Source organism: Pundamilia nyererei, unplaced genomic scaffold, assembly GCF_000239375.1.
Source record: "Pundamilia nyererei isolate P.nyererei 1_Seehausen unplaced genomic scaffold, PunNye1.0 scaffold00093, whole genome shotgun sequence".
NCBI lineage: Eukaryota > Metazoa > Chordata > Actinopteri > Cichliformes > Cichlidae > Pundamilia > Pundamilia nyererei.
This window is the reverse complement of record NW_005187494.1, coordinates 1,236,837-1,251,491: the sequence shown is the minus strand read 5'-3', so window position 1 is coordinate 1,251,491 and position 14,655 is coordinate 1,236,837. Positions and strand designations below refer to the sequence as shown.

Genomic DNA, 14,655 nt, shown 5'->3' with positions numbered 1-14,655 from the left:
CAACTAGTTGTACAACTGCATTATTGGACATTACAGGCTTTTTCTTGCAATTGCATTACAGCCTTTTATTCCCTACAGTGTCTCAAATATGACATTGCTTCCTGCGAAATATATATTATTGTTTTCTGTAATAAATATCAGAAAGTTACAATTACAGACCACTGTGTTTTAAATTCTTAAAATCTTGCATATTGTCCGTTTTTAAATTCTAGTAAATATTCTGTACACTATAGATGTCCGGATAGCTGCAACTAATCTGATGGCCACTAGAGACTCCCATGGAGTGAATGTTTTAACTGTAGTACATAAGCAACCTGTCTCTGAATCTTTTGTTGATTGTTTTACTGTTTGATTCTTTTGTTTTGTAATTATTATTATGACAAAAATGTTCTTCTTAAATTTGACTGTTAACAGTTTTCAGAGATTCTGAATGTTTGCAAACAAAATTACTATTAGTAGATAAACAATCATAAAAAACAACTTCTGGATTCCGCATTAAATTCCTCCTTCGAAGCAATATGATTACTTTCTAACAAACATACGATTAAACAAAATCGTAACTCAATGTTTGTATATTTCTTGTTTTAATCATACTGTGTGATTCCGTACTATTCATGGTTCTTAGTTGTTTTCTGCTTATGTTATATTTATAGTTTCTAGTCTAGTGCCTTCCCTTGTTCCACTAAACTAAACGTGGAACACAGGGAAGGCACTCATGTCCTGAATGTTTCCAACACATTGATAGCATGGTTGCTTTGCTCCTGTGTCTTTTTAGGTCCCTTCCAGCTTTTTATTTTGTTATTACCCTCTTGTCTGGTCTGTCTTTCATGGGCACACTTTCTTCTCATCGGAAACATCATTTGCCCACATCAATTTCTCCAACTGCTCCAAATATGACTCAAAATCTTCCTTCGATTCATTATATTCGACAACACGACCCACATGCAGTGTTTTTTCTTATGTTTGAACAGTCCCACAACAGCCTCTTTAACACTGAAAATTTTTTAAAATCCTGGTCGCTAGTTGTGAAATTCTTGAATACTGGGGGGCAACAATTCACTCTATTACAAAAACGATATGTCCAGATGAACAGAATCAACCTTTTTGGGACCCCGATAAGAAGTGAGCCACCTTTTTTAGTAAAGACAACCCAGGGTTAATCCTCAAGTTATCTTGATAGTAGTAGTAGAGGCCTCTAAGATGAAAGAACAGAGATTGCTTTACTTTGTAATTTGTCAAGGAAGACACCAATTGCCTTGCCTGTCCTGACTGTCCTGCCACTAATATATAGTGAATAAATGTCCTAGTCATCAGAACTTTGATTTAAATCAGATTATATAATATAATGGCTGCCATGGCATCAAAATATGCAGCTCAGTATTGACAATCCTTGTTTTTATGCCACCTGTGGATTAATAATAATGCTAACTGGTGTCATGGTAGACACGTGAACGCGCTTTTCTCACATGACGTTACCCAGCATTCTGCGGGCGAGCTCACAGAGATCGTCAGAAGATCAAGGAAGAAGATGCGGGAAGGTGAGTGAAGGCATTTACTACACGACGAAGTCACATAACCGCCCACATAACATAACATCTGTCGTGTTAGGCTCATCTGCACAGTGTTATCCAGCTAAACAAACGTTAGCGACGTTTTGGGTGGTTGTATCTGTTTGCAAACGGTGGCATTTGGCAGTATTGGAGGAGGACGAGCTTACAGTCCCGAAACTTCGCGTTATGGGCGAAGTTGTCACCGGTAGCAAACTGTTGCTCGTTGTTAGCTTCGACAGTGGGCGCGTTTTCAGCGTTTAAGATATCCGGTTTGCTGTTTAAAACGCGGAATGATACAGACTGTAAATGTGAAACCAGTGTCCGGGAAGACAACTGATAGTGATAGCGGACAGAGCAGCCTGCTACCGCTGTTGCTGACAAGTGTTTGCTACTGTTAGCTGTTTAGTTTGAAAGGGGTTGCCATGTGACAAGCCAGCCTTTTTATTTTGATAAATAAAGAGATTTAGCAGGGAAGCAAGTTTGCTCACTTCGAAAGAGGCGTGGACTCATCGTTTAACAGATGTCACCAAGCTGCCACGAATGGCTCATTTAGTTTAGTTTTTGTTATGTAACTTCGAAACTGAAACACGGAATCACTGTAATATTATCACAAAACCGGACCATTGCAGGTGGAACAGTGAGTCACGTTTCACATCTGGCCAGCGGCAGAGTGAAATTATAATTTAGGGTGTTGTTTCGGTCTAAGTGTTGATTGCGTTGTCCATTGATATTCGTTTACATTTTAAACTCCAGTTGTTAAAATGTAAACAAAACGGACTCATTTAGTAATGAGCAGTAATAATCCTACCTTTAGACAACATAAACCAGTAGCAAGTATTAAAATATATGTATATGTAAAAGATAAAGTAGTTGTGTAGTTTCATATGTGAGGAGCCATGGATGGTGAGCCACAAGCACCACCCTTTTGTGAGGTAGTTTTTGTTGTTTTTCCACAGACAAACATAGATAGATGGCCCTGTGCTGAGGATAAGTAGGCTAACATGAAAGCAGTTTCATTCAAGTTTGTGAAGGATGGGGAAAAGGGATCTGCAGCATATGAAAGGCATTGGTTGCCAAATAATATCAAGAGCTGCAGCTAAATAGTGTCTAAAAGCACAAAATAAGATTAATCGTCTGATCAGACTTCTGAAAAGCTCAACAGGAGAAAAAAAAAGAAAATGCAAAGAAGTGCAAGTGATCTCTTTTTGTAGGCTTTTCCACGAAGTTGCACAGATCTTCGAAGTATAGCCATAAGGAATAAACTTTCCTGATGATGTTCCCAAGAACTGAGGTTTATTTGTGGTTGGGGTCCTAGTTACCACTGGTGTTTCTAAGAAACAGTGGAGCTGAATGATTCTTTGAAATTGCACTTTGACCTTTACATTGGGAACAGTCTCAGAAAAGGGAAGTGAACAGAGATTTTGTTATCTGTAGGCCTGCAGCGAATCAGCAAGTAACTTGATTACACAAAAAAAAAGACCTCAACACAATCTATTTGCTTTGGTGATTTCTTTAATCCACAACTCTGTAACACTTAGTTGTCACCATTGAAAGGCAAGTGTTTCTTCCACTAAAAATAAACCTGTAGTAGAAGTGTATATAAGAGCCCCCACTGTGAATGCAGAGTATTACAACATTAAATCCGTCCAGGCCCCAGTTTTTCAACAAAAAGACTGATAACACAACAGCAGTAGTGACAGTGATGGTGGTGAAGCAAAGCTGGAGAAGTTCAGATGAACTCCTAACCCAATCTGATACCATGTTTGAATTGGGCAATTTGCTGAAAGCTGATGAAAGCAGTGCTTTTTTTCTGTCACAACAGTAGGTACAACAAGCAGAGGGGAATCTAAGAGGGTGACATTATTTCAACTCTTTGATAACATTATTTTGCATATTTATTATAAAATCTAAATTAAATTGTTTCACAACTAGCGATGTTCCTGGCTACTAAGTCCCTTGTCGACTAAACAAGGAAAGTAAATTAGACTAACCAACTAGGCTAAAACTAAAATTTACACTCAGATATAAAGCCAAATTTGGGAACTGTTTTATGTCCAAAGCCTTTTAAACAAAGACAATTTAAACCTTTAATCTCATTCTTCAATAACGAGTCATGTTGCTTAACTGTGCAGCACCTTGCATGGTGCTTTATAAACATTGCACATTGTAGTCCAGACAGTGAAGAAGAAAAACACTAAATTAATGTTAAATATGATATAAAAACATGTTACTGCAAACATGTTAATGGGTTGTTAAAAACATGACAAATTACCACCTGAAAAATGAATAAACCGTGACTAAACAGGGTGATTTTGTGCTGTGTTTTTTGCACGCTGTTTGAAAATTCATGGCAACCGCTTCAATGAAAGTTCAAATCTAAAATAACAAAAAGATAAGTCATCCATCTTTTTTCTTCTGCTTGTCTGAAGTTGGGTCATGGGGACAGCAACCTAAGCAGGGAAGCCGAGAATTCTCTCTCCCCACCCACCTCCTCCAGCTTATCAAGGGAAACGTCGAGGTGTTCCCAGGCCAGCCGCTGCATACATCGGTCGGACCAGCTTACCCAGAAGGCCTCAGCTGACTCCTTTTGATGTATGACTAGACTCCTCTGCATACATGATACGTTTATCTGCCATCTAATTTTTTCACCTTTAAAAGAACTAGCAATAATAGCGTTAACAACAAATCAGGCCGAGGTTAACAGATTTAATGTCGTTTCTCATCATATGCATCTGGTTGTAGGTGGTTGCATGACATTAGGACACAACTATTTACTGGCATCGTGTATCAATTAATGTATAAAACAATTAGATTGATTGACTATTACATCTGGTACCGACTAGTGACAGTAGCAACGGTTGGTCAACTATTTGGCTAGTCACACACAGTAGTTAACTAACTACTTAAACATCTAAAAATAAAGGCAAACTAGTAAAGTTTTGCATGGGCCACTGACCTGGCACTGTAAGGCTGGGCACTGAATTATTATTAACATCAATTATTAACATTATCAGCATCTACACCATCAGAACTTTTTCTGCACCATGAAATTTTACATCAAACCACAGGTCAATCCTCAGTTCTGAGAATGCTGATGTACTCGCTTTTCTTCATTGCACATGCTCATTTATAGGCTTGCAAACTCACTTATTCACTACCACACGTAAACACACAGACAACACACACCAAATCTACTTCATCCTGAAGATATAATAATGTCAGAACTCTTATTTTTCCATCTGTTAATGTAAGTATGTATACCTATTTTTATCTAATATCACCATACTTCAGATTATTTAATTTTGCATTTAAGAAAATATTTTCTTAAGAAATATGTTTTTGATATGGCACGCAAATACAGCAGTAAGGTTTTTTTTTGACAAATGTGGATTGCAGTGAAAGTAATAAAAACATTGCAATGTCAAAAATCAGCAGTTCATTTTACTCTGTTGAATATTTATTATTGCTCAATTAGCGATAGAATAGCAGATTACTATAATCTATAGCTGCAGCCCTTGTCATCTGTGCGAGCTTGTTTCTAACTGCTGTTTAGTGGGCTTTGCAGGCAGATGTGCATCACACTGCAGCCCTTATAGCATTAAAATATTGTGAGAAGCCTAAAGGTCATCTCTCTAAGGCACGGAGTGCTGCCCAGAAATGGAAAAACACAATCGACCATGTGTCAAAACTGCGACAAAGCTTTCAGTGTTTATGAGCATCTCCACATTTGGCACGGTGTCCCGATTTCACTCTTCGCTGCAGGCTCTGCGCTCTGACAGCTGCTGCTGACATGAAAGATTTTACTTTTCTTTTTTTAGTAAAGCCACACCACACACACTGGTCCATTGTCTCCATGATCATTTCCACAATGGCTTTTAATGTAGCACGACGATGCATGTTAAACTGTGACTGCTCTTTTTATTAATCATCATATGCAATATGATCTTTAGTGGGTGAATGTCCTCTCCTGTGTTGTGTGTGTGTGTGTGTGTGTGTGATATTTAGGAACGCATTAATTCAACTTTTTCCAGTTTTAATTCAATATAGGGTGCCAATTAGACACCAGTGTTGAATTAAAAAAACTATTCCTCACTGTGGGAAGAGACTGGGAAGAATTCTTTATGTGTAAAGAAACATCTAGTTTGACTTTCCTTTAATTGATCAGAGTCTGCTGATTCTGGAGTGCAGGATAGCAGTTTCTATTCCGCTTTATGACAAATGACTGTTAAATTGAAATAATCCTAATAAAAAATTAAAAGCATTCCAACAAGTGCTACAGCAAACATAACGGGTGAACAGATGGGCCCATAGATCAGCTCTTTACCACTGACAGCCGATCCAGCTTTTGTTAGTCGGGATTGAATGGGTATCAGATCCAAATCGAATTGGTGCATCCATGGTGGACAATCCCACGACACTTTGGGTAACCCTGTGTATGTAGTTTGTTTCCTTTTTTAGTTGGAAGTTTGTTTTTTGTTTCATGTTTTGCAAAGTTCTGTGTTGGAGGTTGTTGAACTCCAAGCCTCAAGGTCTGGTGTCCTGCAGGTTTTAGATTTCACCCTGGGTCAACACACCTGAATCAAATGATTAGTTCATTACCAGATCTCTGGAGGACTTCATAACATGTTGTGAACGTAATTTAGCCATTTAAATCGGCTGTATTGGATCAAGGACACATTTAAAACCTGGAGGATACCGGACCTTGAGCCCTGGAGTTCCCCGACCCACAGCTAAATCATCAGATGTAAGACCTCACGCAATGTGTCGTTGTCAGGGAAGGTAAATAGTGTTGTTACAGCAAAGATGTTGCAACGTGACATTGTTATATTACTTAAACATTTTTTTCAAGATTAATTGCTGACAATATGATGCAGCACAGACCCAATGGCCAGTACACTGCTGGATACCTTCCCAGTTATGTTATAATAAAGGGCGTGATTCATTTCATTTTCATTTGGAGATGCACCATCTTTGCCATTACAGAAGTCTTCCACAGATTTGTTTATTATTTTGTGACTGCCACGTTTTCTCCTTATCTTTATTGCTCTTTATTGGATAACAGTCAACTGCTCTCATGAGGTCAGTTGAACTTCAACCCTTGAACAGATAATACAGTGTAATCACTGGCAATGAGATCACTGCGATCTTTGGGTTTCCCCTAAGTCTTTTATTTAGATGTATAAAGCGCACATCAGAGGTTTGCTGTATCGACACAGAGAGCTTCAAATGAATGACAAGTTTCACTCGGCGGTCTCTTCTTCTTTCTCTCTCTTTCCTTCACAGCCCCAGAAATGGATTACGAGGTTGTGTTTGCAACCTTGGAGAAAGTGTGCCAAGACAACATCTCTGTTTTTTGCGGGCCTTCTCGTTTGCCACACGGCACTGCTGTTGAGCGTCTGGTCACTTGTGTGAAACAGATTCAGGAACATGGTCGAGCCCTGGAGCCTGTAGTAACCAGCTTCACCGCCGTCTATCACCATTATGACTTTGATGCACAAACACCCGGGAATGGCTACCGCACGCTGGTCAAGGTATGACGGTGGCTGGACCGTGTGTGTTATGTGACTAACAGTGTGTTTGGTTTTTCAGATCTTTGGTTTAAATCATTAGAAAAAAATCGGTTTATTAGATTGTAGGTTATTGCATTTTAACAACAACAACATTTTAATATTTGTATTTCTGCAAATATTAGAAGTGTGGGGTTCAGATGATTCAAGTACAGATTCACTCATTTTTATTGATCTATTTATCCATTTTCTTCTGCTTATCGAGTTCAGGATAATGGGAGGGTTGGCCCTTATTGTTTTTGCTGAGTTAACATATTTTTCCATTTAGGTTTTTCATTTGAGTTTTTTTTTTTTTCAAGTTTATAGAAATTCAGCAACAATATAAAAATATCAATTAAATTAAATATCAATTCAGTTCAAGAGATCTTTTTTATGTGTAAACCTTAAATTTAAAAAAAATCTGTTGATATCTTGAGTTATACAGACACTCCTAAAACATGAGAAATTAGGAATAAAACAAATTAACAATTAACAAACAAACTAAGTAATGCAAAAGTCTGTAGAAGACTGACAAAATATGATATCAGTCTGATTAATTGTCTGCAGTGAGTTAAAGTACAAACTCTGCAAATTGGAAAACAACCACAAAATTCTTTAATGGTTTAAAAATGGTTGACTTCCTGTGTGGTTTAAGGTTTGGTGGTTACACTACTGTGAAATGTAGTTCTCCCTTAAGTTTATATAGTAGGTACCAAGATTGTTTTAATCTTGGTTCAATCTTAAATTTTCATAGGTTTTGGAGCACATCATAAATGTTATAATAATCACTACAGATATAAAAAGCCCATCATCTCAGTGTGTGATTGGGCTGCATGAGAGCCTTTTTTAAAATTAACTATATTTCATGAAAAGCCATAATAAACATGTGCATTTCATGTATGCCTTCCAACCTCTCATCCTGTTGTTTCTTTCAGGTCTTGGAGGCTTGCCTTTTGCACATCATCCACAAAGCCCGTTACATTGCCTCCAGTTACAGCAACCCCTTCTTCAGGGTTGACCACAACACGTCTGAGATGGAGGCGTACTGCAGCGCCCTTTGCCAGCTCCGAGCTCTTCTCCATCTCGCCCAGCAGCTGATCAACGACAACGACTGCGGCCAGCTGTACTCCCTGCAGGACAAGGACCTGAGCCGCAGCTTTGTGCAGGAGTACTCCTCCATGCACAAAGCGTGTTTCTACGGCCGCTGTCTGGGCTTTCAGGTCAGCCAACAGTGGAGACATATTTGTAATCAACTTTGTTTTATTATATATATATATATTTTTTTTTTTTGTTGGTTTGATTTGTCAATTCTGCCACCTGCAGCCCTGCAGTAGGTTTAGACCTTTCCCCTAATAAAAACATGACAAGGATTTTAACTGCGATTTAATTTCTGGCAGCTTAAATTACATTTATTTTTATTATTTAGAAATAAAAGCAAAGGCTTCACAGACTATCATTAAGTACTGTAATATAGGCTCATTACGCTTACTATATGCAGATTAGGCAAGTTTACACTGGGCCCCATGAACTAAGGCCAAGCCACCAGATGCTCCTGGGCCTGGTTCCAGGGCGAGCCTCTGGTAACCCTGTCCCAGGCAGGGTGAACCGATCCCTAGGTCTTTCACACAAGTCTCTTATGTTTTGTGGTGGTAATTAATACTTAAAAATAAGTAAGAGCCCTGTCTTTTGAATGTATTTATTAAATGCCCCTCTTATTTTGTTTCACAGTACTCCCCTTCCATTCGCCCGTTCCTGCAGACTGTTGTCATAAGTATGGTTTCATATGGAGAAACCTATGGTAAACAACAGTCAGGCTTAGGTGAGGTTTTTTTTAATTTTATTTAGGATGTTGTCAAAAGTTACATTTCCTTCTTCTGAATGGGCATTTTTACCTTTACCCATCTTTAAAATAAGTATCTGTCCTCCTTTAGGAACAGCAGCCTTGTCTCTCCTCACATCAGGGAAGTATGTTATTGATCCAGAGCTCCGGGGCGCTGAGTTTGAGCGCATTACCCAGAATCTGGACATGCAGTTCTGGAAGTCCTTCTGGAACCTCACAGAGTCCGGCCTATTAACAGTAGGCAGAATCACAGACTCCTTCCTTTGCTTGTCTTTTACCTAAAGTTATCTTCAGCATTTGAACTTTCTTCCATTTCTTACTCTTTTCAGGGCTTCAACAGAATAGCCTCCAAACAAGTGCAAGTAAACTTCACCATGACCGTGCCTCCAGTCACTCTACGCCTTCCTCTGGCCTCCGACCCCAGGCTCTCTGTCACTGTGTCACCTCCAATAGCTCACTGGGGCCCCGGGCCAGTCCACATGCGTCTGATCTCCTATGAACTCCGAGAAGGACAGGTGAAGGTCAACAACTCGTAGAGTAGAAGAAGAAGAAAAAAGACATTTTATGTAGAGAAGGCATTTAAAAGACTATAATATGTAAATACAGTTGTTGACACGACTGACCAATATGGTGAGGATCAGACTTTTTACAGAATAAGCGCAGTAAATACATTCTGTATTTTTTGTATTATGTGTTTTTGAGATTGGATAAAACTAGTAGGGCTATTTTAGTAACCAGTAAAATTTGCTTATGGATGGGCAATGAAAAATGAGCACAGGGGAAATATTCAAGGTTTTCATTAGAGAGCTGCAAAAATGTGGTTGTACACATGCTGAAAGATGACTTCTGTTAAAAGACTTGATTGCTTTGTTTACTTTATTTTATGATCTCATCCTTTCACTTTACAGGACAGTGAAGAGCTTCTAGTTTTGTCCCGTGCTAAGCCTCCCCCCATCTCCACCCATCTGCCCTGGGTACAGAAACAGCCTCGCTCCCCCTGGCTGCTCATCCACTTCCATGGAGGGGGCTTTGTGGCCCAGACTTCGAAATCTCACGAGGTACACTACAGAAGACAGACTTTTTTCTTTTTTATCTGTCATAGCTGTTCTGATTAATTCTACTCAAATTCCAGTGATAATAATAGTAACAGGTAGCACTAGATCTTGCATTCCTGTGAAAATAAATTAATCGCATGCCTTTTAACCCACTCGTGTTGCAGAACTATCTTCGCAGCTGGTCGAAGGAGCTGAATGTCCCGGTCCTCTCCGTCGACTACTCTCTGTCACCTGAAGCACCCTTTCCCAGAGCTCTAGAGGAATGTTTTTACGCCTACTGCTGGGCACTGAATAACTGTCACCTGCTGGGTCAGTGTGTGTTATCTTACTGTAAAGCTAAACTCATTGTAATTCATGGACCACATGTTGCCTAATTTGATTTAAAGTGGGGCAAACCAGTAAAACCAGTCCATAATGACCTATTTTTTTCAAATTTCGTCTTTCTTATAAGTTTTTCTGAGAATTTTTGAAACTGTTCATGAACCCCAAAGCCAAGAAAGCCATAAAATCATCCTTTACCCCACTCTCTACTTTTTATACTTTAGGAATTTTCTCTTGTTTAATTTTTTCTCATGAGAGATTAATTTAAAAACAGATGATAAATAGTCTGAGATATCTTAAGTTAAAAAAAAGTACACAACAGTACACCACACATAAATGACTGCATTTACTGCAAGTAGTAGATTGAGCACTAGATTGACAAAATCATGGCAGGAAGTATTTTTACAGTTTAAAAATATCACAACAGCACATCTGAATCTGCAGCCATGGTCCCAAAGAATTATTGTGGGAATTATTTTTGTTTTTATTGTCAGGCTCCACTGCAGAGCGAGTTTGTCTGGCAGGCGACAGTGCTGGAGGGAATCTCTGCATCACCGTGTCCATGAAGGCCATATCCACCGGCATCCGAATCCCTGACGGCATTATGGCCGCCTACCCCGCCACTTTGCTCACCACCGATGCTTCACCCTCCCGCCTGCTCACTCTCATTGACCCGCTGTTGCCTCTAGGTGTACTCACCAAGTGCATTAATGCTTATGCAGGTATGTGTGTGTGCAGGGCGTGTGTGCCTGCATGGAGATCAGGTGTGTTGTTTTACAGATCATTTAACACAAGTACATCCAGGTGCCACCTGACAAGAACACGGAATATTAAGAGGATTTATGTATAAACCGTCAAATGCGGGAGGAAAACCTTACGATTTGTCTGCCCTGTCAAACTTCTAATTAAGCATGTACTAAAAACAAAATCTGTGCCTACCTTCGATTTAATCTTCATTGCACCGGCTAGATGTCTTCCTGTTGTCAGCCACGCATAACTGCCAAAACAAAAACTGGAAGGTTTCAGTCATGTGACCTGTTGTTCACTTGTTGTTAATTACCAAAAACAAAGACATGTATTTATCACCGTCATTCTAATAATATAAGTGTTTCATGCTTTGTCTGAGTGGACCTGTACTATATACAGAAACAAAAACTAGATCAGTTTGTCTGTGGTTCCGCTTTTGCTGTCATACCACAGCCATTTTTAAACTGGGAAATAATGACATAATTTCAACAATGGCCGCCCCTCCCTGAGCCTCATTCTGCCAAAGGTTTCTTCCTGTTAAAAGGGAGTTTTTCCTTTCCAGTGTCGCCAAAGCGCTTGCTCATAGGGGACATCTGGTTGTTGGGTTTTTGCTGTTTTCTCTGTATTATTGTTGGGGTTTAGCCTACAAAAACAATGTAAAGCGCCTTGAGGTAACTGTTGCTGTAATATGGCACTATATAAAGAGAACTGAGTTGAGCTGAGTCTGCTGGCAGACTGGGTATAATTTGGTATATTTAATGAAGCCATGCAAACATTTTCCTTAATATCTGTAAATATATTTACAAGTTACATCCTCATGTAAGTTGTAGCCGTCATAGATTCAGGATATACCTACTTAATAAACAATCTAAAGCTCTGTTAAAAACTGAAAACCAAACAATTTTACACTTAATCCAAGTGTCACAATCTAAAGCCAAAAGCACATTTTTTTTCTATAAGCATCAATATCATGGGATATACTAGCAGCCCTGCACCAATTTAATGTCTGTGATGCAGAGTAACAAAAACCAGCACTGGTACTCTGGAAGTTTGATCTGCTTTCTGATCATTTCCAGATAATTAACTTTTAAAAAGATCATTTTGGCTAAAATTTGAAGGCTTGTATAGGCAAATTAGTCAGCCGGCGTAGAGACGAATCACAGAATCTATTATTAAAAATGTACAGAGCAGATTACATCCTGGCTGTCTCAATGCATTTCAGAGCTGAATGTCAATGTGACGGTTGATACACACAAAGGAGCCGCAGCAGACGTGATGAAGCCTGCTCGTCAGTTATGAGCAGCAGAGATCTGGGTGTGTTTATTAGCGCTCTGGAATGTAACTGCTGTAAAACGGTCTGAAAATAACGCATTATTTTTATGATTCACCGCTTTGTTTTTACTGACACTGCTCCCTCTCTTTATTTATTTTTTGGCTCACTCCACCACTGCCTCTCATTCTCTGACTTCATTACTGGCGTAATAAGCCAAAAGATAAAGCCAGCACAGCCTCACCAATCCATTAATGCTCATATTTCACATATCTTCCATTTGTTTTGCTGTTCTTCATCTGGTTTCTTTTAGGTTGCTGAGTTGTTGTTTTTTTAACGATGGCACTTGTTGCGTTTGTCTTCTTGCACCCAGCTGCACCCAAGAAGTGTTTCAGGGTCAAAAAGAGACTGAGTGTTGTAATCCCCCAAGACTCTATTGGTATACAGACAATAGTAAATCTAGATTTAAATCAAGGTGAAAATGAGAAGACTTACTGGAATAAAGTCTCAAAGTTGTAGTTGGCTAGTAGTTGTGATACAACTGTTCACGATCATCAGTTATATTTGAGACTGAAGCAGAAGGTCTCTGTCAAAGATAATCCAAGAGTTATTCAATAGATGTTTGGTGGATTTAATACCAAGTGCTTCTGAAGCTGTTTTTCAGTTGTTTTTCTCAAGTACAACTTACTAACCGCTGAAAAGACTTTGAAATACAACCCTCTTATACCCATACAGTGCTCTGTATAGTTACACAGTCAAACCCTCTATCTACCTCTCATCCATGGCCACTTTAAAATCACTAATAGCATGTTTTTGGACTGTGGGATTGAGCTGGATACAGAAAGCCTCTGTTCATATGTGACAAATTCTTCTCATGTATAAGCAATAGAACACCCTCTTTTTAAAGTACCTTAAAAAGTACTTGTAAAACTCTTAGGTATTGGGCATATCTGCTGATTTGTAGTTCAGTGGATATTCTCTAATAATTCACAAGTGTGTGCCAGACTTGTGTATGGGTTTTTTATTTTTGTTGTTGTTTGTTTGTTTGTTTTTCTTCACGGTTGTTGTTTCCTCTGCTGACCAAACATTTGTATCCTCTCAGGTATAGACTACCAGACAGTGCAGCCTGCAATGGGGAGCAGCACTCTGAGCACTCTGAGTAGAGACACGGCCATGCTGCTCAGTGATCTCACTCAGGGAGCCTCTAACTGGATCCAGTCCTTTCTGGACCCAAGGCGGACTTCAGGTCGCTCGCTCTCCCGCTCGTCTTCACAGAGACAGACTGAAACCCACATGTCCAACCAAGCTTCCGTACCCAACTCTGGAGCTCAGCTTTGTTACCCACAAGGCTTTGAGCCTCTGCGCTCTGAGTCTCTTGCTATGGTTAACCCAACATCCTGTCCAGTTATAAAGAATCCATTTGTGTCACCCCTGCTGGCTCCCAACAGCATGCTGAAAGGCCTGCCACCTGTGCACATAGTGGTAAGAAAGGAGATGGAAAGAGTTCATGTTTAGATTAGGATTTGGGCAACTTTTGGAATTTCTAGCCATAAAACTCGATTTGTTGTCACACAATAGACACCTCTGTCTTTTTCTTTAGTTGATCAGTTTTGCCCATGGGCTTCACACTCAGACATCCAGTATACATGGGTGTATACATATATTCGCCCATGTATACTAAAGGCTGCCCAAAGTATATTTGAAACTAATGTTTTTCTTTACTTAATTATCACTCTAACCAGTGGATAACAACAATCCCCACACTTTTATTTTGAAGTTCAGTCACTGCTTACTAGCGGTGGCCTTCTTGACTGGTTCTCCATGCATGGGGTTAGATCAATGAGCGGGTCTGTTGCCTCTTTTCCACTAGTGCCTTCTCTGCTCGCCTTGACTCAACTTGAGAAAAGTCCTGTGATGTCATCTGTGTCTGACACAAACAACAAGTGACAATGGAGGACATCGAGACGATGGTATACAGTGGCTTGCAAAAGTATTCGGCCCCCTTGAACTTTGTCACATTACAGCAATTTTATTGGAATTCCACGTGAAAGACCAACACAATGTGGTGTACATGTGAGAAGTGGAACGAAAATCATACATGATTCCAAACATTTTTTACAAATAAATAACTGCAAAGTGGGGTGTGCGTAATTATTCAGCCCCCTGAGTCAATACTTTGTAGAACCACCTTTTGCTGCAATTACAGCTGCCAGTCTTTTAGGGTTTGTCTCCACCAGCTTTGCACATCTAGAGACTGAAATCCTTGCACATTCTTCTTTGCAAAACAGCTCCAGCTCAGTCAGATTAGATGGACCACATGGCTTGT

General features: G+C 39.5%; 1 protein-coding gene across 2 annotated transcripts in view; it reads left to right on the top strand.

The window, feature by feature from the left end:
• Positions 1–1,460: 1,460 nt before the first annotated feature.
• The window catches only part of lipea (lipase, hormone-sensitive a), a 15,020-nt gene continuing 1,825 nt past the window's right edge, over positions 1,461–14,655 (top strand). The window contains exons 1-11 of one of the 2 annotated variants that reach the window (XM_005739744.1): positions 1,461–1,538; positions 3,980–4,142; positions 6,834–7,081; positions 8,032–8,316; positions 8,825–8,915; positions 9,028–9,173; positions 9,266–9,451; positions 9,845–9,994; positions 10,156–10,300; positions 10,807–11,034; positions 13,432–13,811. In XM_005739744.1, coding sequence (XP_005739801.1) covers positions 6,842–7,081; positions 8,032–8,316; positions 8,825–8,915; positions 9,028–9,173; positions 9,266–9,451; positions 9,845–9,994; positions 10,156–10,300; positions 10,807–11,034; positions 13,432–13,811 — 1,851 coding nt within the window. In that variant the 5' untranslated portion in view covers positions 1,461–1,538; positions 3,980–4,142; positions 6,834–6,841. The remainder of the gene's footprint in view (positions 1,539–3,979; positions 4,143–6,833; positions 7,082–8,031; positions 8,317–8,824; positions 8,916–9,027; positions 9,174–9,265; positions 9,452–9,844; positions 9,995–10,155; positions 10,301–10,806; positions 11,035–13,431; positions 13,812–14,655) is intronic. The other variant, XM_005739742.1, reaches the window with a different exon arrangement.